Consider the following 25,370-nt stretch of genomic DNA (forward strand, 5'->3'; position numbering starts at 1 on the left):
AGTGCTTAATCTAGTTGAAAAATTTAATAGTTAAAATATTAATAGTTTATATATTACTGCATATATTATTGTTTATTATTACTTTTTAATAAAAATAAAAATTAATAACAAAACTCAAAACAAAATATAATCTTTTTAATAAATAAATTCTTACAATATGTAATATATAGAAATGCATTGCAGTTACTATACAAACAATACAAGTGGCGTAGTGGATGAGAATTCTTTTGTTAATATAAAGGGCATAGGTTCAACACTTGTTGGAACCAAAATTTTTAAGCTTTTTTAACAACAAAAAAAGTGCCTACAACGTTTGCCACATCATAGTTTTTTTAACAGAACTTTGACGTCAGGGACCAAAACAAACAAGAAATGAACATAAAAAAGATTCAGGGACTAAAACCAAAACACGCTAACTTACAGGGTAAATCATTATTTAAGCCTATATAATATAAAAATTAGGCTTAAATAGTGTTTTCGTCCCTGTAAGTTAGCGTGTTTTTGAATTTAGTCCCTGTATCTTTTTTTTTGTCCAAGTCCCCATATGTCCATTTCTTGTTCATTTTGGTCCGTGACGTCCAACTTCCGTTAAAAAAATGCTTACATGGCAAACGGAAATGACGTGGCATCCATGTTTTTCTTTTTTAAATAATTATTTATTCCACGTAAGCTTTGCTTTTGTTTTTTTTCTGTTTTGGTCCCTAAAACCTTAAAATGTAAATTTTTTAAAAATATACTTTAATTAATACCATTTTTTGAAATAGACTTTATTTAATTTTGAGTTTTGATATTAATTTTTATTTTGTTCTAATAAATAATAATATACAATAATAAATAACTGTAAATATTTTACATAATATTTTGTATTATTTTCACTATGCAATGTTTCAAATATTTAGTATTTACTAGTCTTTAATTTAAAAAATTAATAAATAAAATATTTAGTTAATTAAAAAATTGGTAAATATTAACGCTAAATAGGTTAATAAATATTAACGATTAATATTAACGCTACACATTAACCTTAAATAGGTTAATAAATACTAACAATATCTATTAAATATTTCAAATATTTATTAAATAGATTAACAATTATTTCAAATATTTATTAAATATTTTAACTATTTGATATCTCAACTATTAAATATTTTAATAATTATATATTTAATAATTATTTCATAATATTTCAACTATTAAATTAGTATATTAAATATGAAATATTAAATATTTTAATTTGTAATACTAATATAATATAGTTAAATAATAATTAAAATGTTTCAAACTATTTAATATATATATATATATATATATATATATATATATATATATAAATTACTCTATGTTACTATTTATTTAGAGCAAAATAAAAATTAATACCATCGCATATAAATAAATATATTGCTGTTTATAAATAAAAAAATTTGCTGCTTACAAAACAAAAATTAGAACAAAATATAAAACAAATATAATCCCGCCCATACCGATTGGAGAGGCTGCGATGTCACGCAAGAGAGGGCGACCACCGAAGAAGGTTTCGTGCTCACCGGTGACACCAATTTCCGGCGCGGAGACGGCGGAAAAGGAAGGTACTGAAGGAACTATCGAGGTTTTGGAGGAGAAGGTAGAGAGGACGGTGGAGGAGAAGGAAGGGAAGCAAAGCGCGCGCGGTGAGAGCGTGCTAAACCCTAATCTTGAAATTGAAATTGATGGGAGTACAAAGGGTGAGGTGAAATTGTGGGTTGATGTCATCAAAGGGAATCGTCAAACTGCAAATGGCAAGGCTATTCCATTTGTAGCACCGATGATTGTGGATGGCGTCAAGGAGGTGGCTATAGAGATGGAGGATGTTGAAGCAGAGATTCGATACTGGGATACTGCGCTAATCATGTATGCGATTGGAGGTAATCTCAGTATGCACGCAGTGAAGAACTATATGAGGAAGATGTGGAACTTTGTGCAAATGCCGGAGATGCTCTATAATGAAGAAGGATATTTCATTCTGAAGTTTAAGAGTGATGAAGAGAGAGAGGAGGTGATGCTGAAGGGGCCTTACACAATTCACAATATGCCTATGGTTATATTGGAATGGAGGCCTGATTTCTCCATGGCTAGGGACATGCTTCGCACGGTGCCTATATGGGTAACACTGCCACAGCTGCCATTGCATCTATGGGGAGAAAGAAGCCTGGGGAAGATAGGTAGTGTTATTGGGAATCCGTTGTATACAGATGAGTGCACTGCAAGGAAGCTTCGTGTTACGTATGCACGTATTCTTGTGGAAGTTGATGTTACACAAAAATTGAGTGAGGAAATTGTTATTAGAGATTATGAGGGAAACAAGAGGAAACAAAAGGTGGAGTATGAATGGAGGCCTAGCTATTGTGAGAAGTGCCAACGAGTAGGGCATGTATGCAATGTTGAGAAAAAACCTGCCATCAAAATCTGGAAGCAAAAGAAAGATAGCCAAGTATCTGAAGGAGAACCCAGCAACACTGTGGAGGGTCAACCTGCAGAACAAAATGAGATGAGAAAACAGTCAGAGGAGATCATGCAGAGCAAGCCTGACATAGCAAAAAGTTCAGAGAAGCCAAAGCAGCATCAAGAGGAAGAGGAAGCCTGGACTTCAGTAACTCGAGGAAGCAATAGAGGTAAGAAGGCAATTTTGGATGATAGTCTAAAACATATTTTTAGTCAGAATGGATTTGATACCTTAGGAGAATGGAGAGGGCCACAGGTGAATCCTCTTATTGATAAATGATTATATCTTGGAATGTGAGGGGGTTAAATAAGATTGCAAAAGTAAAAGAGATTAGCTCCCGTCTCTTTAATTTGCAACCTGATATTGCTATTTTACTAGAAACTCGTGTGAAAAAAGAAAAAGCTAAGGACTGTAGGAGATGGTTTGGTAATAAATGGAGTTATATTGATAACTATGAGAGTCACAGTAATGGCAGGATTTGGATTCTTTGGGATGACAGTAGAGTACAACTTAAGGAATGTCTCCAAACTGATCAAATGATACATTGTAGTGTGCATAATACTAAGGGGGACCTTGTGAACTGGATTACTGCTGTGTATGCCTCGAATAAGCTTGTAATGAGGAAAAGATTATGGAGAGACATTGGTGGGATTGGTGATAGCCTGTCTGGTTCCTGGAGTATTCTTGGTGATTTTAACAATGTCTTAGGAGTGCATGATAGAATTGGAGGGAAAGAGGTGAGAGAGGCAGAATTCTGTGACCTAAGGGATATGATGACTGATGCTGGCCTGTTTGAGATTGATAGAAAAGGGGAGAAATTTACCTGGTTTAACAAACATTCTAAGGATCCTATTTACTCTTGCATTGATAGGGTTCTTGGGAATATGGATTGGATACAACAAAACTATGACAAGACTGTGTATATGATGGAGCCTGGTGTTTCTGACCATGCCCTGTTATGCATTAAAAGTGATGAAGAGAGGATAAAGAGGAAGAGTCATTTCAAGTTCATAAATGCTGTTGTTGAGAGAAATGGTTATCATGAGGCTGTTGATAAGAAATGGAAGAAGCATATGAAAGGAGCCCCCCAAAACCAGTTGTGGAATAAACTGATGAGAGTGCAACATGTCATTAGAAGCTTGAGCAAGCCTTTGATTGGTATAAAGAGGCAGATAGAGGATGCTAAAGAGAATCTTGCTAAGGCTCAAATGGAGCTGAGACAGGATAAGATGAATCTGGCTATGATTTTGAAAGAGAAAATGTGTACTGAGGAGGTCCTAAGTCTTATAGAAACAGAGGAGAAAATTCTTAGACAAAGGGCAAAGATTGATTGGATAAGGCTTGGAGATGGGAATAATGCATTTTTCTATGCTGCCCTGAAAAGTAAGAATAAGCAGAAAATGATAAACAAGTTATGTAAAGAAGATGGTACTGAGCTAGTTGAACAGGATGATATTGAAAGAGAAATCCTGGATTTCTATGGTAGGCTGCTGGGGACTGAGGACAAAGAGCTGGAAGGGATTGATGTTGTGGCTATGAGGAGTGGTAGGCAACTGAACAGGGATCAAAGGAGAGAGCTTATTAGGCCAGTCACTGAACAAGAAGTGGAATCAGCCCTAAAGAGTCTTGGAGATTTAAAAGCCCCAGGGACTGATGGTTTTGGAGCTAAATTTTTCAAGCACTCTTGGAGAACTGTGAAAGAGGATGTGATGAAGACTGTGGAGATGTTTTTTAATGAAGGTAAGATGGATCCTAGGATCAATTCAACCTTAGTCACTCTAATTCCTAAACACAGCCAGGCTTGTATGTTGAAGGACTTTAGGCCCATATCTTGCTACTCAACAATTTACAAACTGATTTCTAAGACTATGGCTAGAAGGATTAGTGGTGTACTGAATACTATCATTAGCAGGAACCAGGCTGCATTCATCCCAGGGAAGAATATCCATGATCATGTTCTGGTTGCATATGAACTCATTAGAGGGTACAATAGAAAAGGGGGGACACCAAGGAGCATGCTGCAGATGGATATAAAGAAGGCCTATGATTCTGTGAGTTGGATGGCCCTTGAACATATCCTGATTGAGATAGGGTTCCCTAGAAGTTTTATTGGATTGATCATGAAAGCTGTTACCACTGTGACATATCAATTCAGCATCAATGGTAAGAGAACTAGTAAATTGAATGCTGCTAAAGGGCTGAGACAAGGGGATCCAATCTCCCCCTTGTTGTTTGTCATAGTCATGGAATACTTGCACAGGAAGATGGATAAGCTGAAACATACTGATTTCAAGTATCATAGCAAGTGCAAAGATATTGACCTGATTGATCTCAGCTTTGCTGATGATCTTTTGCTATTTTCTAAGGGGGAGACCAAGTCTGTTCAATTGATGATGGATACCTTTAATAGTTTTTCTATGTCAACTGGGCTGAGGGTTAATCCAGCAAAATGCAAGGCCTATTATGGAGGACTGGAGGCTGCTGAGCAGCAATGCCTTGGAGAGGTCACTGGGTTCAGCACTGGTAACCTGCCTTTTAGGTATCTTGGTATACCTTTGATGAGTAGGAAACTCAGTAGCCAACACTGTCTTGCTTTGTGTGATAAAATTGGGGATCGTATGAGGCATTGGAGCTCACATCTCCTCAGCTATGCTGGGAGAGTGCAGTTGATTCAAAGTACAATTTTTGGTATTGCAAATTACTGGATGCAGTGCATCCCCCTCCCAAAAGGAATACTGAAGCAGATTGATACTATGTGTCGAATATTTTTCTGGACTGGAAAAGACAGCAATGCAAAGAAGTCCCCAGTTGCTTGGGATCAGGTTTGCAAAGTGCAGCAGAAAGGAGGCTTAAATATCATCAACATGTCTGTTTGGAATAGAACTTGTATGACTAAACTTCTTTGGAATCTCTGCAGGAAAGAGGATAGTATGTGGGTGAGGTGGATTCACACATATTATGTGAAGAATGACTCAATCATGGAGATGCAAAGGAAAGACTCCTTCTCTTGGATGTTTAAAGTGCTGTTGCAAATAAGGGACCAAGTAAAAAACTCTGCTCAGTGGAATCATATGAAACAGAGCCAGCAGTTTAAGATGAAGAAAATGTATACTAGCTTGATGGAGCAATCTGAAGATATGGACTGGAAAGGGCTGATTATGGGGAATCAAGCTAGACCCCGTGCAAAAATTATCTTGTGGTTAGCCTGCCATGGTAGACTTGCTACAAAAGATAGGTTGGTGAAATTTGGCATGATTAGTGATACAAAGTGTGAATTCTGTCTGGAAAGTGAAACTTTGCAGCATATGTTTTTTGAGTGCAGTGCAACTAGGAGCATTTGGAAGGAGGTAATGAGATGGCTTCATATTGAGAATCAAGAGGGAGGATGGATGCAAGTGAAGAACTGGTCGATCAAACTGTGCAAGAGTAAGAACTGGAGAAATTAATTCTACAAGATAGCTTTGGCTGAATGTATATATGCCATATGGTTGAAGAGAAATAGAAGAGTGTATAGGAAAGATACCATAGATAGTGATATAGTTACCCATATTATAGAGAATGTTGTCAATAGAGCTTGGGCTAGGCCAAAGCTTAGAGAAAAGCTTGGATACTTACTGACGTAATGAGTGGGTTTGATCCCATTTATGCTGGACCCTATGGGTCGCTTGTTTTGTAACTGTTTTTTTTTGTAATATTAATATATTCCTTATTTCCAAAAAAAAAACAAATATATTGTTGTAATTAGTATATTTAATTATAATTAGTATAAAACAACATTAAACATAAACATATTATGTTTATATTATTATTCATATTATAAACATAAAAATGCATTAAAAAATAGCATACATTAATTTATTAAATATTTCAACTATTTAATATATAAACTGATAATATTTAACTATTTAATATATAAACTATTAATTTCAACTATACCTTAACTAATTAATATTTAAAATTATTTGTTTATTAAATATTTTAACTATTTAATAATTATTTAATTTATTAAATAATTCATCTATCAATATTTTCATCTCATTGCTTAATCTATCTAAAACCAATGTGAGTTCTTTCATGAGTGCTTAATCTAGTTGAAAAATTTAATAGTTAAAATATTAATAGTTTATATATTACTGCATATATTATTGTTTATTATTACTTTTTAATAAAAATAAAAATTAATAACAAAACTCAAAACAAAATATAATCTATTTAATAAATAAATTTCTACAATATGTAATATATAGAAATGCATTGCAGTTACTATACAAACAATAGAAGTGGCCTAGTGGATGGGGAGTGTTTTGTTAATATAAAGGGCATAGGTTTATCACTTGGTGGAACCAAATTTTTTAAGCATTTCATTTTTAACATTTTAGACCCAAAAGAAAGGAAAAAACAAAAAAGTGCCTACGTGGAAATTCTTGAGGTTAAAAAAAATGAAAAATAAAAAAAAATAGGTTGCCACGTCAGCAACGTTTGCCACATCATAGTTTTTTTAACAGAACTTTGACGTCAGGGACCAAAACAAACAAGAAATGAACATATGGGGACTTGGAACGAAAAAAAAAAGATTCAGGGACTAAAACCAAAAACACGCTAACTTACAGGGACGAAATCATTATTTAAGCCTAAAAATTAAAAGGTGATATAATGTAGTTGATGGGATTCAAAGACGCGTTCTCTAAATACCTTTCCTCTCGGTTTCTAGCAAAACCGAGGGAATATATGGTATTTTTATTTAAAAAATTAAAATATGACACGTCTATGGTTTGTACTTTGAATTTTTGTTGAGTGAGATTAAGTGTTCCGTCATGAAATATATTATTTGTTGTAGTGATCGTTGACTTAATACACCTTCTCTTACCTATAGATTGAACCCTAAAACCTTCTTCTATCCATCTGTTATCATCGTTTATCGCTCTTATAATTTGTTGAACCTTAAATCAAAGAACAATTGAACCCCGACTAGAAATCATTCCCTAGATGTTGTTGAACCCTTAAACTAAAACCATCTTCCTCCTTTATTCACCATTGGTAATTGTTTCATAGGAGTAAGAAATGTCTGAGAAGCTTTTGAGGTGTATGAATACAATTTATTACAGTGAATTGGTAATGTCGATTCTAGTGGCGTTATTATTGGTGGTCGCAAGGATTATTGAGGTGTTTGTGCCTTGCGTTGTTAAGGTTCACTAGCTTCGGGTTATACAATTTTAAGGAGCATTGAATTTGATACTCTTTTAAGAGATCCATGATGGATATTCCTCTCGCTTTTCATAGTTATTTGTATGATTTTTTCTCTCTCTGGATAGTATCATAGTTTTTGCTTAATTTTATTGGCTCTGTGATATGAATCGACCAAAATTGAGGTATTAGATATATTTTTTAAAGAAATAATAAATAATAGCACGTTTCAAGACATTTGTAATTGAACAATTTAAAAATATATTAAAATATATTATATTTTATTATAAGTATTTTTATTAAAAATATATTAAAATTTTAATTGAACAATTTAAAAAAAAAAACAAAAACAAACAAAGAAAACAACTTTCATATTCTCTCTCTCTCTCTCTCTCTCTCTCTCTCTCTCTCTCTCTCTCTCTCTCTCTCTCTCTCTCTCTCTCTCTCTCTCTCTCTCTCTCTCTCTCTCTCGTTCAAAACGTGTACCTCCTTCTCCAAACTAACCCTAATTTCAATTTTTTTTCCCAAATTCATCTCAAAGCTGCAAATTCGACATAGTTGATTTGTCACTTTTTCCCTACTTTTGCGCAAAGGTAACGAACGTTTCACAATTTTTTCTTCCATTTCACACTTCCTCTTTCAATTTCGCTTAGATCTCACCGAATTTTTCTTCGATCCGTGGCATTGTTTGATTTTTCGTTTCGAAATTCATGTGTTTGATTTTCGTTTCGATACGTAAAAACGATGTATTTAAGATAATTTATATGCTGAAACCCATTATTATTTTTCATGTTAAAGGATTTGTGGTTATGGTTATGCTTATGTTATAAGTTTCAGGGTTGCTTCATTCAAAGGTTTGTGTTTCTGTGTTTTCAAGGTTGGTTATGCTTATATCTATCGCTTGATATTGCTTTGATTTCCAAGTTTTACAAAGCTAAAAAGGAAGATGTCGATAAGTTATATATGTTGATTAGAATTGACAGTTCTGTGGTAGGTTCATATTCCCGCAATTCCTTCGTATTGTCCATTTACTAACTCATACACTAAAAATTATTTTGAATTTTCTTATCCCTTTTCTTTAAATAATTGTCGGATTCCATTAGGAAATTAAACGTACCAAAATAAAATTGTCAAAATTTTAATCAAACTATACAAAAATTTATTCTTGTTTAAATTGTGTTCTTTTAGATACAAAATCACGACATAAATTGTTAAATCTTGTTCACATGGTTGAGATCGATGACAATGTGATTGCATGAAAATGTGGGATTCAACCAAATATAGGAGATACCTCTATTATTTTTTCATTGATGAACTTACCAAGTTGTAATTAGTTATAATACATTACATTCTAGTCTCTTTTTTATGTCATCAACATAAAACATTGAAAATAAATACTTCCGAATTCTTCCATATAGTAGACAAAAAAGACAAAATATTCTATAAATAAGAGAAAAGCAAACATCAAAAGCAAACATCAACCAATTAAGGGAACAATTTTCTTGTTATTAAAGCTAGAATTTTTGGTAGATATCAATATCATAGATAAAATATAAACATAAATCATTATTATATATTTAAATATATCACAATTACAGCTTGAGAGTAACATCTAATCCCTTCTCAGTAACAACACTTATTGCATCGTTTCCAGTACCTGGTTCACCACGAGTAACATAAGCCTTCATACCACGGTCACACTCACCACTGTCACATTGGTTTACACACAAATCCAAAGATGTTTGAAGTTGCTGACCAATCCCATTAGCAAATGGATTCATTTCAGCACTGACATTAACCCTACGTTCAAATTTCAAATTCTTAGTAGAGTTGAAGTTATATAAATTCATCCCTTGTTCACGAGGCCCTAAACCAAGGTGTAGACCCAAGTCAAGTCCATCTTGATTTGGTAAAGTTGTAACTTTGTAAAATGGATGATCAATTGTGCTCATTTTATTTTGTTTATTGTTCCTCTTTTTTTCTTCTTCTTTGATTATCTTATGGTACTTATTGTGCATCTGAACTTGAAATTGCAACGAACACCCAGGTGCTTGGAAAGAGTCGAAGCTCTTGTTACAAAGAACACAACTATTTCTACCTGGCGGCAAAAGGCTTAGCCACATCCCCATTTCTTTTCTCTTATTTATAGAGGATTGATCATAAGTGATTGAGTCTTTCTCAAATGAATTTTTTTCCAAACTCTGACTCAACATTTTATCAAGAAACCTACAAACAAACAAACGTTTAATAAAAATAAATTGAGAAAAAGTTGGTGTCGTCCATGGTGAGAGATCTTAATAGGTCTATCACTGTGAGTAATGTTTTTTTTTTTTTCATTTTTCACAATTAATGGCTGTTTTAGACTGCCGCAAATTTTTACTATTTGGCTAGATGACAAATACTATTCATTTAGTGACGGTATAATAACATTGCAAAAATTTTACTGTTCATTTTGTGACGGTTTTAAACCATCGCAAATCTTTTATTGTTCATTTCGTGACGATTTCAAAGAGTCAAAAAACTTTTACTATTTACTTTGCGACGGTTTGAAACCGTCACTAAATATTAAAATGAAAAAAAAAGATTACGCATGGCTTACGCTCTCACCGTAGCCTGCCCCCAAAAAATGTACTTATAAGTGTGATTAATTAAAATGAAAATTGATCCTGAATAATCTAAAGTTTAATTAAAATGTAAGTTAAACTAAAAATTTCAAAACCATACTCAATATTTTAGTAGAGGTTACCTATACTTACAATAGCGTGCTTTGTAGAAAGTAAAGTCCAAATAAAATAATTTGTTGAATTTGAACTTAGACATGACACAATTTGTTGAATTTGAACTCATACACAACTCAAATCCATTTAATTTAAGATAAAATAATATACTCGAAACAAGTGGGAAAGAAACAAATAGTGGATGGTGATATGGAAGAACAATCCTTCTCTAATATCTTAAAATAAATGCGAAATTTTCAACTAAAAAATAAAGGAAAAAACATGTGATAAAAAAATATAATATAAATGAAAAAGAAAAACATGTCTATGGTTATTGGCACGTGAAGAAAAAAGTTAGAAACTCACCTCGTTGAAAGAATCACTCAATTTTCACTATGGAGATTCTCATAGCATATTAATAATAAGAGCATACACTATGAGAGATTTGCTAGGATATATTTAACATAATTTCAAAATGAATCGGGACTGTAAAAATTGTGTACATATACATGCATATGTAATAGGAAGAGTCAAATTTTCAAAATTCTACAAAATATTCTAAAAATAAGAGGAAGAGTCCAATGAAGATAAAAAATATATTACTTTTATTAATAAACATCTCATTGGGTATGTACAAATACATGCACAATTATATTTGGAAATATATATATATATATATATATATATATATATATATATATATATATATATATATATATATATATATATATATATATATATATATATATATATATATATATATATATATATATATATATATATATATATATATATATATATATATATATATATATTGTGTCAGGCCGGTCGCCAAGGCGCCCTAAAATGTGAGGCCCAATATCAAAAGAATGTAGAGCATAACGACAAAGATAAAAGTATAATCTTAAATCATTTTACATTATCTCATATGGAAGTTCATTATATACCTTCAAATTCATCCTGCAATCATTCGCATTCTACGCCCACCTTCTCGTAGAGCTAACGCATCATTTTAGGTACATCACTCCAATTTTAAAAAAGTTCATTGTTCATTTTTTCCACTAACTTGAGCATTGGAGTGTTAACCTTGCATGTTGACTTCATCCACTGCATCGGAACCAAAGCTCCACCGTGACGCAACATTCAATTTTAAATATCTTATTATCATTTTGTTCTCGCGTAGAATATTGGTGTTGTCTGTGGGAAGCAATGTCGAATTCTTACGCTTGCCACGAATCCTGATCTCAAATCTAGATCTTTTTCAACAGGAGCATAAATCTACATTCCCAAGTCAATCTGACTAAATTTACAACCGATGTCGTCTCACCAGAATCATCAAGCAATGCCATCGTCAAAAGCCACTTGTTTTACTTCTCAAGGACATGCCTTTATGGTAATAAGTGTTGCTGAAATTGTCCCTTATCTACTCCTCTTACTCCACATCCAAATCATGCACAATCAGAAACAATCCAAGGAATTTCTCAGTTTCCCTCACTCGTTGTGAATGCCCTACAATTTCATGTAGGGGCATTTGTCCAACCATATGCACCTCCCACAATCACCGAACGTGAATCACTTCCTAATTTTCATCTCTTAGAGGCCAATCTAAGACCTGAGGCAGCTCATGAGTTTTTAAATTGTATATTCCATATGATTCATCAACAAAAGTCTAAAGTCATCAAGGACACACACACTCAGATAGAAGAGAGCTTGCAGAATGTCGCCCCGAAGAACAATATCATCCAAGAAGCAGCTTCGCAGAAAGGCATGGAACCAACGAAGGACTGGAAAGAGGTCTAGAAGTCTTTAGGTCATTTGGAACATAAGCAGTGCACACCTTTGATGAATTTGAAAGGAGAAAGGGCAACCACACCCCTTCAGAAGCTCGTCGTTCGACAAGGAAGGAACGGAAAGAATAAGGCACTTTAGCTCAACCAAAGAAAAATAATCCTCTGGGTACTCGTATCTTAGATGGAAAGATTCCACATTCCTTAGAAAACCCTTTAAACTAGAATATTACAACAAAAATGGAGACCATGAGGAACACGTTGAACATGTAGACGATCATTTAGAATAATATCACCCAGACAGGGACATAAAGTTAAAACTATTGCCATTTAGTTTGACAGAATCCACCCAATTCTGGATGAAATCCCTCTAAGACGGGAGCATAGATTCGTGGTCTGAGTTCTGTGAAATTTTTACGACCCACTTTACTACCAAAAAAGGACAACCAGTAACTATGGTCACACCTAATGGAGTGACTCAAGGTAATAAAGAAACTCTACACACGTATATTGACCAATTCACCAAGGTAGTGGTAGTTGTCGGAGGGACGGATGAAAGTCTCAAGTGTTGGATCTTTGAGAAAAGACTTCAATCTGACAGCATATTCCGAGAAAAAATGGGCCGTAAAGAATCCCATAACCTAGAATATTTACTAAGTAGGGCTCATCCCTACATTAACTATGAGGATGATGTGTTGGATGATGGAGAAGGCCGAGGATTGAGTATCCTTAGATTCAGCCGAACGGCAGAAGAAGACTCCGTAACTATATAGAAGAACACGTGCGAAGGCCTGGCGCAAAATTTGACTCCTACACTCCATTAAATACTTCCCGTGAAAGGATCCTTACAGTGTATGTTAACATATAGTTTAAGAAAGACGTGATAAGAAACTTGTATCCAACCAGAGAATTATCCTAAAGTCACTAAAATTTATGAATTTAAAGATTTACCCCGTTTGAAAAATTATAGGAACATAAAATGGAACTAAAAAGCTTATTTGGGAATGAATAAGGCAGCAAAAAGAAGAAAAGTCTAGCATTAAAAATTATAGAGGCCAAAAATATGAAGTCAGAAGATAAAGACAGCCAAAATGAAAGTAATGAATACATGGATTTGATGTTTCAAAAATTCAAGGAATTCTTAATGCACAAAACAAACTTCAAATTTCAGAAGCAAAGAAGTTCAGAGAGAGCTTACATTAATGGGATGGCAACTTCGTGGAGTACTTCTCCGATGAATCTGAAAAAGAAAAAAAAATACGTATGTCCCATGACAAACCACAAAGAAAATAAGGTAAATAATATAACCTTTGAATTTATTTATAATGAATTATTCGTGGTCTTTAAAAAGTTAGATATGAATCAAGTAAATTAAAAAACATTATTTCTATCTCTAAGTATATTATTTCTTCTCTTAAAAAATAAAATAAAAAACTATTAGAAAAAATATATTATCTTATAACAAAATTGTACATCTGGAATGCATAGCCCGGAGTAGAGTCTCGGACTACCAAGCAATTTAAAGCACCTTGCCCTTATCAGGGCTCATGCTTGGGGGCTTATGTACATCCAAGACATACATCTCAGATCAACCACACATCCCGCCAACCACAAGATTGACGTGAAAGGCTTATGAACGACCGGGATATACATCTCGAACTAGTCAGACATCCCTCTCAAAAACCGCCCTTAAAGACAGGGAACATTCTTATTAAGCATCATCAATGCCCTTCATGATACTCGCACGACAGGAAAACCATGACAGTAAATAACCATGAATATGAGATAATTCCATATCAGGCCCAACACTATATAGAAGGTGGCTAGGGGAACGATAGAGGCATGCAATCCTTAACCCACAAAACTCTATATTCACTGCGGCTTCTCTCGACCAGCTTTGGGGAGTCATCACATTGTTCTTCAGGAAAAAAACCAAGTATTTTAATTCAAAACTCTCATTCTTCTTCTTCTTCTTATGGAATTCTGACGAATGTATCAAGTATGAAAAATTCAACCTTTTAAAAAAAATAAAATCGATGGCATGCATAACACACTTGATAAGTTTGCCAAAGAAAAAAATAACTTGAATCTTATTTTAAGTAATAAAAGACATTATATAATAAAGTTGGTCTAGATTATGAGTCTAAAAACAATGCTAAAAACTATATTTTCATAAGCATTATTTTTAGACTCATAATCTAGACCAACTTTATTTAGAAGATTCGAGCATAGTCAGGAAGAATGGGGCTAAAAATTGCATTCCAACCAATTAAGAGGGGGAGGGGTTAAAAAAACCTTTGATATTTGAGGAGCTCTAGGAGGTTTGACAAAAATGCTAAAAGCTTTAAGTATTATTAAGTCGTCCAAAGAAGAAAAAGAAGTGGTCATGGAGTTGGTCCTTGTTATCAAAAGCTGATGTTTGATCTTGTCGAAAATTTGCATGATATTAGGAGTTTTACCTCTGAACTTTCAAAATTTCAAGCTTCCCATAGGTTACTTACATTGTAAGTTATAGAATCCTTAATAATCAAAGAGCATCGTCTTGATCCCTTAGTGATGCATGTTGTACACTAGTCTTCTAATTGCCAAGGGGTTGGATATGTTGATAGATTTGTAGAACCAAAGCCATGCCTTTTTAGACAAATGATATTTAAAGAAAAGATGTTGAGAGACTTCTACATTATTCTTGAAAAGGAAGTATGATGAGGACCAATCAAGAGAACGAAGAAGAGAAATAATATTTTATTTTAATTTTTTTCTAATAATTCTATTTAGTTTTAATTTGGGATTATACTAGTTTTAATTAAGAATAAGTTGATATTTGCTTCATTTAACTTATTTTAGGAAAATTTGATATAACTCAATATGGGTTTAGAAAGTGGTGTTTATGGCCCATTTAAGTTTAGGAAGGTCTTGTTATAAGTAAACATTTGTAATCTCATTTGAGACAAGTTTGAAATAAATTGAGTTTACTCTTATGAGAAATGTGAGTGAACTAGGTCTCCTCTTTTTTGTTCTTAGATTGGAACCCTAATTGAATCTTATTAATGGTTTCTTTACCATTATGGCGATTCCTCTTTAGCTTATCAATCTTTTAGATTGTAGCGCCTTCTTTCTTCATCTTCTCTACCTTGTCCATAATTTATTCTTTGTTTCTCTTTTTATATTCCACTTTGTTCGAAGAACTCACTTGCTTCTACATGGAAAAATATGATATCTATTGATGGCATAAAACTTAATCACTCTACTCTTGAGAATCTGAGCCCAAACTTCTTTGCTGGTTAATAAGTCCCATCTAAACTTCAAATTAGTTGTCTCATTGACCTTGAGAAAATATCTTAATCCTAAGTCTCCATGGATTTGGGTCTTGCACATTTTATTCCAAACAACTAAGACAAACTTCTTCCTAATAATTGTCTCACTCCAAATGAAATTTCTAGCAGCTTTCTAAATATTTCTAAGTGGAACAATAGGCCAAGAGTAACAAGTGATTTTACCTTTAAAAATGACAATATCTCAATGCACCTCATCGATCTCTTACACACCGCGCGAAATTATAATTTTGCCCCCAGCTTCCGTAGATGCACTTTCGGAAGCACCGTAATTTTGGAAAAAAAAATGTGTTTCCTTCCGTAGATGCATCTACGCAATGTGATCAGAGTGTTCCGTAGGTGCATCTACGGAACAGTCTGCTAAATTTTCAAATCATGTTCATTTCACTCCAAAATTCAATTTTGGTTACAATAATATTTTAAAATACAAATGTAAAACTAAAGAAGCACATTTTAAATACAATAGTAGGTAAATAAAAAAATACATCGTATAAATAATGTCGGTCATAATGTCAAATACATCATCAAAATAACATCAGTAACATACATACATCATCAAAGAAAATACAAACATAAAAATTGACCACGGACATCACTACTGTGTGTGCCAGAAATCATCCTGATGCTCTCCACCACGGCCTCCACCTCTGCATCCACCACAGTCTCTCCTGGCTCTGCCTCTAGCGTCAAGTGCCCCATTAGTCCTGGCACGGCTTCTACGGTATAGAAATGTCTCTTGTGCCAGCTTAATCATAATATCCACCACACGCCTCTGCGCAGACCCCTCAGGGAATAAACCATCTGCAATGGCTCCTAGTCCCGTGTCAACTATCTCACGACACCAAGGAAAGAGATCGTGAGTGTGGTCCAACTCAGCCTGATGAGCCTGCAGAATCTCCTCGTGGGCTGGTCTGGGCGGATCTCTAAGTGCAGCGGGCAGCATGTACGGGTGTGACACCCTTTAGTACCAGGTGATGTACCCCTCGAGGCAGCTCCAGTCGCTCTCTGCTCTCGTCGCCCGTGCCTCCTTAGGAACCACAAGATGCTCCTAGTCTGCAAAGACCTCATCTAATTGTCGACGAGTCACAGTGATAGGAGCGGAGACTATAAGGTCGCGTGGTATCGTCTGTGCGTAGCCAAAATGACACATGACGCGCTCTGGAAGATATCATACAAGGATGGTTGAGCTAGCGGCCAACCATCCAGAATACAGCGCTATCTCATCAAAGGGAACCGTCTTCCGGTGCTCAGCATAACAGTCATAACGTACGTCCTTGGCAGCAATGCGATCAAGTCCGCGCCTGTAAGGTAGAGGTTCCTGGTTCCCTATGCGGGGGCTGAATCTACTGGCATGTGACATGAGCTCAGTGTAGGTCGGCACCTCTCCCCATCCAATAATGTCTTGAAAGTGTTGTAGTATCCAAGCATAAAAAAACACGGTTATTTTGATTTACTATCACAAATATATAATAAGTAGAATGGGAGAAGATTATTACCACTAAAAGGGTACAGCTACCTGCCACCGTCCTTGCCTTCCACATGCATCCCTCTCCTAGTCTGTAGTAATTGTCCGCCAGTACAGCCGCTCCCTAATTATACTCATGAATACATGCGGTATCCGATAAGTACGTCAGGTAGACGACGTCTGTGTACGTCGAGCTCGTGTCCACAAAGAGCTGAGTGCCTATCAAATATAGGAAGTAACATCTCAGCGCCCGCTTTATGTGTATATCCGCCTCCACCTCGTCACAAGCAGCCTGATGTGCCGCAAGAAGCTATGTGTCATATAACCTCTGCAAGGTGTGAAACCTCACATGCGCCCCGCGTGTCCTCTCCACCTCCTCAAGTGCGTCATCCGGATCGCACCCCAGCTCAGCAATCAGCATCTCCATCGCTTCCTCCTTCGTCAGTCGACCGTGACCAAGAAGGGTACCCCTGATAGGTAGATGCAGGAGGCATGCCACATCATCTAGAGTGATGGTAATCTCGTCGTGATGAAGATGAAATGATGAAGTCTCCGAATGCCATCTCTCTGCAAATGCCATCAGTATCCCATTAGGTATCGTCGTGTAGCCCACCTGACAGAGGTCTCTCAGGCCAGAAGCTGCTAGTACATCCTTGAACCACGGCTCGTCAGGCTACGCAATATCCACAATCTTCCGGCCGTGGTTGTAGAACCTCTGCGGATCCCCTATCCTGAAATTTTTTAAAAAATAAGCACAATTATTAATACGCAAATTCAGAAACTGAAGAAAAAAAAGTAATTAACAAAGAAAATTTACCTCTCCATCCTATACACGCCTAGCTGCATGATCGGCATACCCTATCGAAAGGGATGCGTCTATAGGACCCCAAGGGTATCATATAGGCTCGGGCACCGGCTCATCCTCGTGTCCCGCCGGAAGTGGCATAGCAGATCATGTATCGCTTGTCACAGGCACAGGCACAAGAGTAGAAGTAGAAGAAGTGCCACGACGACGTCTGCGGGGATGGCATTTGTGTAGATGCATCTACGGAAGAGTTCCTTAAGTGCATCTACGAAATAAAACAATGTTAAACAAAAAAAAATATGTGCTTCTGAAAGTACATATACAGTAACACGGAGGCACTTTGGTCAATTCGATGATGCGTAAGAAGGTCAAAGACGTCAATAAGAAATTGTCTTAAAAATATATCAATTTTAAATGTCCAAATTCTTCCTGATTTTACCTTCTAAGTTTACAAGTGTTTGTTGATAATAAATCACACTACCCTGTCTTTTTCCCCTTCTTCCATTCTAATTCTAACCTATCCAGTTTAAGCTCCATCATCCTCTGCTTCTCCCACCGCCACTGCCATAACTAACTCTGAACTCAAATCACTTCTCAAGCTGCAACAACCTTTAACTTCTACTTCTATCACACACCCAAAAATTAGGGTTTCATTCTTTTCTAATTTTCCCAATTCCTCATCTCTGAAAACCCACACCCACTCTAAAACCCTCTCATTTCAACCATGAATTCATCTTCTTTAGGTTCCTTCATTCTCACACCACCACCACCATGCAAACTCCACAACCCCCGTTTTCAAACCAAACCTCATCTCAATTTCCACCATCCCCTGAAACCAAAATTCAATCTTTCCACTTCTCTTAGAGCCACCGAACCAGTTTCAATCCCTGAAGAAGGCACGTCTTATGTCGCCGTTGAAGACTTCATCGACAAGGATTGGTCGGTTCTTGACTATATTGGACCAAACACTGACCGCATTATATCATCTGGTAAAATTGATGAGAATTCGAGGGTTTTGGTTTCAACTGGTTCTGAGGAGTTTGTTGATAGTTTGGTTGGTTGTTCTAAATTCAAGTCTTTGGTTGTTGCTCATGACTCGCTTTTGATATTGGCTCTTCTTGTTGAGAAATATGATAATGTTACGTGTTGGCAAGGAGAGGTTACTATTGTTCCTGACCAATGGGCTCCTTTTGATGCTGTGTTTCTTTATTTTTTGCCTGCTTTGCCATTCAAATTTGAGGATATTCTTGGCTCTTTGGCTCCAAAGTGTTCGCCTGGTGAGTTTTTACTCTTAAAAGCCAATTGTTTATTCTTGTTTATATTCATTTCATTGCATATTAGCTATGAGCATACATTCTGACACGGACACCGGAACATGACATAGATAGTGTCAAACATATAGGACACATGTCTGAATTTCAATATGGTTAACCATTTTAGATGTTTGTGAGATTTGTCAAAAAAATTGTAGTATAAGGTATTGAAGGAAAGAAAAAAGAAAAACAATTTTTTATTCACTGGTCTGAATTGTCCAAAATGTATGAGGATCATGTTGGTGTCAGACACCAACTCAAAGAGTGTCAAAGCAATTAAAAGAAACTATTTTTAAGACATTTGTTTGACTTTTTCGGCACGTATCATACAAGTGTCGGACAACACAATACGTTTACTCCTAGAGATGTATGTGTTTCATAGCATATTATAAGTGCGGTAAAAACTCAATTGGAAAATAGCATTTTGTTCAAATTCTGTTACAATAACGATGCTATAGCTGCTTTATTTTACAACATTTTGTACTATACTAAATAGTATATTGTAGAACAACATTGATTTGTTCAAATTCTGCTATGCTGTGACACTATTGCTGTCATTTAACAACATTTGGATGGTAGAGGAAGTGATAAAGCTTGTTTACAACTTTATACATTAGGCCGGTTTTGATAACCATTTCAAGAATCAGCTATATAAAATGAAGTATTGATTAAAAGAATTTTGAATTAACATTTTTAACAAAAAGTTTTAGTTGAAATTAGCTCCTACCTATTATTTTCGTAAGCTCTTATTGAACTTCTTCATATAGATTGTACAAGCTTACAAAGATTTTTTCCGTAGATTTAAACTTATTTAAGTAGAACGTATCGTAGATTAGAAAATCAATCTTAACACAAGGTTTTAAAGTGTTGTTGTGGTCGCACCGTAATTCTTGATATTTTAGAGTTGTGGTTAATCTAGCTCAATAGTAATTGTGGATACAATAAACCTTGATGTGACAGCCTAAATTGTAGTTAAAATAGTCTAAAATGGATCATTATGTATGATATGAACTTCATTCATGGATAATGTGTTTCTTTCATGCTTGCAAGATGATTTACAAACATGCGCTTGCAAAATAATTTCTTCTTCTTAATTTTGGTTTTGACATGTAGGTGGAAGGGTGATTATCAGTCATCCTCAAGGGAGAGAAATACTGAAACAGCAACGACAACAGTACCCGGAAGTAGTAGTTTCTGATCTTCCTGACAAAGCACATTTACAAAGTGTTGCAGCTGCTTATTCCTTTGATGTGGCTGAATTTGTGGATGAACCTGACTTTTACTTGGCTGTTTTGATCTGCTCTAGGACTTAAAATCCATTTGTATGGCCCTCTGGAAGTTATTTTTCCTAAAATCTAAAATTTTGAGACTACTTTTTTATGTGACATTTTGCCTTTCAACTTGGATGATGCCACAAGCTTCATGCCAGTATTTTGGTTTTGGAATGTATTGCATATTGCAAATTATGCTTTTCTTTTTCCAGAGGATCTAATCAACAAAAGCAACTATTAGAGTGGATCACCAACTTTGTCTAAACAAAATCTGGTAGTAAATACATTAGTTCTTAAAGTTATGTTAGGAATATTTAGACTAATGGTAGAAGATAAATGGAATGTGTAGAAAATGTATTTTTATGATGTTTCATTTTGCTTGGCTCCTTGTTTTTTTATCCCTTTCTATTTGAAGAAATCATCAAATTGGTCTGTCTCTTTAAGACATTCTCAAACATGTCGTTAACTCTACTTGTCATTAACTTTATTAATATTTCAACTTAGGCCTCGTATGTGACAAATATTTTCCAATTTAGTTCATTCATTAGTTTGATAGTCGGTTATAAGATCGGATAATAAGATTTTTTTTTTAAAAAATCGTTAGTTTGAGTTGACAGTGTTAACAATGCTAGCATGGCACGTTAATTGTCGCATGGCTTTTAGCTCAATTGTTAAATTGGTCAACATCTACATAATGTATGGGTGGTTTCACTTTTTAAAGATCTATAATCAATTTTAGAGAAGTATAATTGATTTGGGGTGATTTTGAGGTGTTTGATTTTACAAAAGTAGAATTGATTTTAATTAAAGCTAGAATTTTTACTTTGCATTCAAAAATTTCTTGTTCAATTCATTTTTATATAAATGTATTCAAACATAAATTAATTCTGCTAAACTCAGTGCATGTTTGGTTTGACTTTTGAAAATACTAAAAGCAATTCTAGTGAGATAGAATTGATTCTGGGTGATTTTGAGATGTTTGGTTAGGTAGAAGTAGAATTGATTTTGTCTTAGAATTGATTCTACTTGAAGCTAGAATTTGTAGTTTCTATCTTCAAAATTGATTCTGGATGATTTTTACACTGAAATTTATTGTTCAAGTCACTTTTACATAAATGTATCCAAACATAAATCAATTAAGCTAAACTCAATTATGATAAAATCAATTCTTCCAAATTCAATTCTTCTAGAATCAATTCTGTCTGCCGCCAATCCAAACACACCTTCAATTCTGTTAAAATCAATTCTATCAAATTCAATAGTAGAATCAATTTTTTCTACCGCCAATCTAAACACATCGTAGACTACTTAAAACATGTTTTTCCTACTTAAAACAAAACATGTTCTTGCTTCTACTAATATTTTAAATTAGTGACTGAATGTAACAAAGGTTTGTTTAGTTGGTTGGGACCATCTGTTAGTCTATTTAATTTAATTGTGTTTTTTTTTACGGGAAAAGATTAACTCATTTCATTAATAATAATATTCTGAATACATGCTGGAATATCAAAGAAATTATGAAAACTAGCAAGAGATGGAGCCACCCGTGCAAGAGCATGAGCAACCTCATTAGCTTGTCTTCTGACGAACTTAACAAGAGAGTTCCTAAAGAAAAGAGCCATCAACCGGTTACATTATCCAGTAATAGCTCCAAGATCCGAGTCATTTGGTCTCGGAATGGTCACACTATCCACCACTCGCTTGACATCTAACTCAAAATCCATATTGTCGTACCCCAAATCATGGACCCAATTTAAAGCTTTCAAAAGACCTAGAGCTTCTCCAATAACAACATCAATACAAGGCGTAAACCATTATGTCCGGGCTACAATGAATTTACCCATATCATCTCTAATGCAAGCACCCAAACCAACCTTATTTTGTGAAAAAGTCGCATCGCACTTAAACCTGCCCCTATGAGGTTTCTCCCATCTGATATTAACTGACGAGGAATTAATAATCCCATTATTGGGACACTGCTGCTGGGCCTCTCTCCAATCTCTCAATAACTAATATGTCCGCTGACATATAAGCATCGGAGAGTCTTCCACCTGATTCCAGACATGATTATTTCTCCCTTTCCAGATACTCCATAAGGAGACTGAGAAAAGCGCTTTTTGGTCTTGATTGGACACCTGCAAAAAGGAGAAAATCACATACGCAAATAACTCTCCATTACCACTAAGTTGCTGTAACATAGACCACAGTCCCACTTTTTTCCAACACTCGATGCTTTTAGGACACTGGAGAAAAAAGTGATAATTGTTCTCTTCGCCAACTCCACATGCAATACAATTGCGGAGACAACTAACTCCTTTATCCAATAATCTCCTTCTAGTAGGAACACAGTCTCTACACAAACGCCACATGAAATTCTTAACTCTGGGAGGGGCCTTGATATTCCATAACAAATTCCAACACCCATTAATTCTAAGATGGGAGGTATCAATAGCAGCATTGATACAATACCTATAAGCGCTTCGAACTGAGAACTTGTCGTTAGATTCATGTTTCCAAAACAATTTATCATTATGAACTGCTGCAAATAGAGGAGTGTTTTAAATCTTTTGAGCTGTTTCTTCTCCTACAAGCGCATAAATCAAATTATGGTTCCATTCTTTACCATTAAGAGTCATCAAGTCCGAGACTTTAAGATTACTCACCACCAAATTATTAGGCCAAGGATTAGTCAGTGAAGTACCATCAACCAACCAATACTGATCCCAAACCAAAATATTCTCCCCTGATCCTATACTCCATTTCAATCCTCCCTTAATCATAAATTTTGAGCTCCAGATGCTACGCCATACATAGCTAGGATTATGAACAATATAAGAGCTTAGATAATTGCTATTCGGAAAATACCTTGCTTTGTATAGACGGGATACAAGAGAATCTGTATTGGTCGTAAGCCTCCAAGCTTGCTTACTTAACATGGCCAGATTGAAAGCATTTAGATTCTTGAATCCCATACCTCCTTCACCTTTAGGCATAGACAAACGATCCCAGGAGAGCCAATGAATACCTTTGGCTCTATCTCTTTTATGACCCCACCAGAACGAGTTCATCAACTTCTCAGTCTCATCAATCAAGGAAGAGGGAAGAAGGAAAAGACTCATGATATAAGTCGGAATGGATTGCAGAACAGATTTGATCATGGTTTCTCTCCCTGCTTGCGACAAGCTTCTGCTACTCCAAGAATTAATTTTCCTCCAAATTTTGTCTTTAATGAAATTAAGCGCTGATTTCTTACTTCTAACAATCATAAAAGGAATACCGAGATAATTTTCAGTGCACATGACCTGTTAAACCCCTAAACACGTAGCCAACTCTAAACGAGTATCAGGATTAACATTCCTACTGCAATAAAATTCAAAATTTTGGAAATTAATAGCTTGCCCGGATGCTTCCTCATAAGTGGCTAGAATATCCTTCATAACATTAGTTTCTTCAATATTAGCTCTGGAGAAGAGGAAACAATCATGGCGAACAAAAGATGAGATATTATAGGAGCACTTTTACAAATTTTAACACCATGGATATCACCTCTATTTTCGGCTTTCCTAATAAGAGCAGTAAGACCTTCCGCACAAATAATGAATAAGTACGAAGATAAAGGGTCTCCCTGTCTCAGCCCACGCCCGGGAACTATCGGTCCGACCATGTTTCCATTCACACTTAAGGGCTGAGAAATAATTGAGATTCCGATCAGAAACGTGTTGTCTGACTCTATCCAATTTCTTACATATACCACCAATCTCCTTTCTAACTCTGCACCAATTTTTTTTACTCCATTTCACCATATTGTTAGAACAAGATTTGTTCTTATCAATTATCTTAGTTTTGATGATAACAATAATATGAATTTTGCTTAAGATAATATGGTACTCTAATCCAATGCAATTTCCCTTTCAGGAAATATATAAAGAGTACGCATAATTCAGCGCTCAGAAGTTGTGTCTCAAATGGTTCAGCATGCAACATCAGAACATGGTCTGGCAAGACATCAGAAGATGGTCGAAGCAGAATCAGAACATGGGTCTATGGAAGCATCAGAAGAACATGAGATCAGAAGCACTGAAGATCAGAAGATGGTATCACGCAACAGAAGCACTTCAAGATCAGAAGATCAGAAGATGCTATGCACCAAGCTGTTTGACTCTGATGATATTCAAACGTCGTATTCACAAACATCAGATCAGAAGGAAGTACACGTGGCAGACTACGCTGACTGACAAAAGGAACGTTAAAGCTACTAAAGGCAACGTCAGTAGACACAGCGTGAACAAGGCTCGAGGTAGTTGACAAAAGCGTATAACATTAAATGCAATGCTGTACAGAACACGCAAAGCATTAAATGCACTCAACGGTCATCTTCTCAACGCCTATAAATATGAAGTTCTGATGAGAAGCAAGGTTAACGATCCTGAACAAAGACAATTCAAATTAACTTGCTGAAACGCTGTTCAAATCAAAGCTCAGAATCTTCATCAACTCATTACATTGCTGTTGTAATATATTAGTGAGATTAAGCCTAAACGATTAAGAGAAATATCACAGTTGTGATTATCGCTTTTAAGAAGCATTTGTAATACTCTTAGAATTACATTAAGTTGTAAGGAACTAGAGTGATCGTGTTGATCAGTATACTCTAGGAAGTCTTGGCAGTTGGCTGAGCAGTTTGTAACTAGAGTGATCAGGTTGATCAGTAGACTCTAGAGAAAGTCTTAGGAGTGAACTAAGCAGTTGTTCCTGGAGTGATCAAGTTGTGATCAGAAGACTCTGGAAGACTTAGTTGCGGACTAAGTGGAGAACCATTGTAATCCGTGCGATTAGTGGATTAAATCCTCAGTTGAGGTAAATCATCTCTGCGGGGGTGGACTGGAGTAGCTTCGTTAACAGCGAACCAGGATAAAAATAATTGTGCAATTTATTTTTATCGTCCAAGATTTAAAGTCACACTTATTCAATCCCCCCCTTTCTAAGTGTTTTTCTATCCTTCAATTGGTATCAGAGC

General features: G+C 35.3%; 2 protein-coding genes across 2 annotated transcripts; one reads left to right on the forward strand and one right to left on the reverse strand.

Annotated features, from left to right (window-relative positions):
• Positions 1–18,241: 18,241 nt before the first annotated feature.
• LOC131612505 (uncharacterized) lies at positions 18,242–20,651 on the forward strand. The gene is made up of 2 exons (XM_058884296.1): positions 18,242–19,046; positions 20,196–20,651. The coding sequence occupies exons 1-2, from the start codon at positions 18,494–18,496 to the stop codon at positions 20,393–20,395; spliced, it is 753 nt and encodes a 250-aa protein (XP_058740279.1). The 5' UTR covers positions 18,242–18,493; the 3' UTR covers positions 20,396–20,651.
• A 2,260-nt stretch (positions 20,652–22,911) lies between these two features.
• Positions 22,912–23,652, reverse strand: LOC131614780 (uncharacterized mitochondrial protein AtMg00310-like). Its single transcript, XM_058886335.1, has one exon. The coding sequence runs from the start codon at positions 23,650–23,652 to the stop codon at positions 22,912–22,914; it is 741 nt and encodes a 246-aa protein (XP_058742318.1).
• Positions 23,653–25,370: the final 1,718 nt, after the last annotated feature.

The sequence above is a fragment of the Vicia villosa genome, linkage group LG6 (assembly GCF_029867415.1).
Source record: "Vicia villosa cultivar HV-30 ecotype Madison, WI linkage group LG6, Vvil1.0, whole genome shotgun sequence".
Classification (NCBI taxonomy): domain Eukaryota; kingdom Viridiplantae; phylum Streptophyta; class Magnoliopsida; order Fabales; family Fabaceae; genus Vicia; species Vicia villosa.

What these genes read in the sequence shown, in the direction of transcription:
- LOC131612505 (XM_058884296.1), top strand. Translation starts at nt 18,494, where the DNA reads ATGAATTCATCTTCTTTAGGTTCCTTCATTCTCACACCACCACCACCA. An exon ending in GGCTCCAAAGTGTTCGCCTG is followed by an intron (nt 19,047 to 20,195) that starts GTGAGTTTTTAC and finishes TTTGACATGTAG; the next exon opens with GTGGAAGGGTGATTATCAGT.
- LOC131614780 (XM_058886335.1), bottom strand. Translation starts at nt 23,652, where the DNA reads ATGTGCACTGAAAATTATCTCGGTATTCCTTTTATGATTGTTAGAAGT.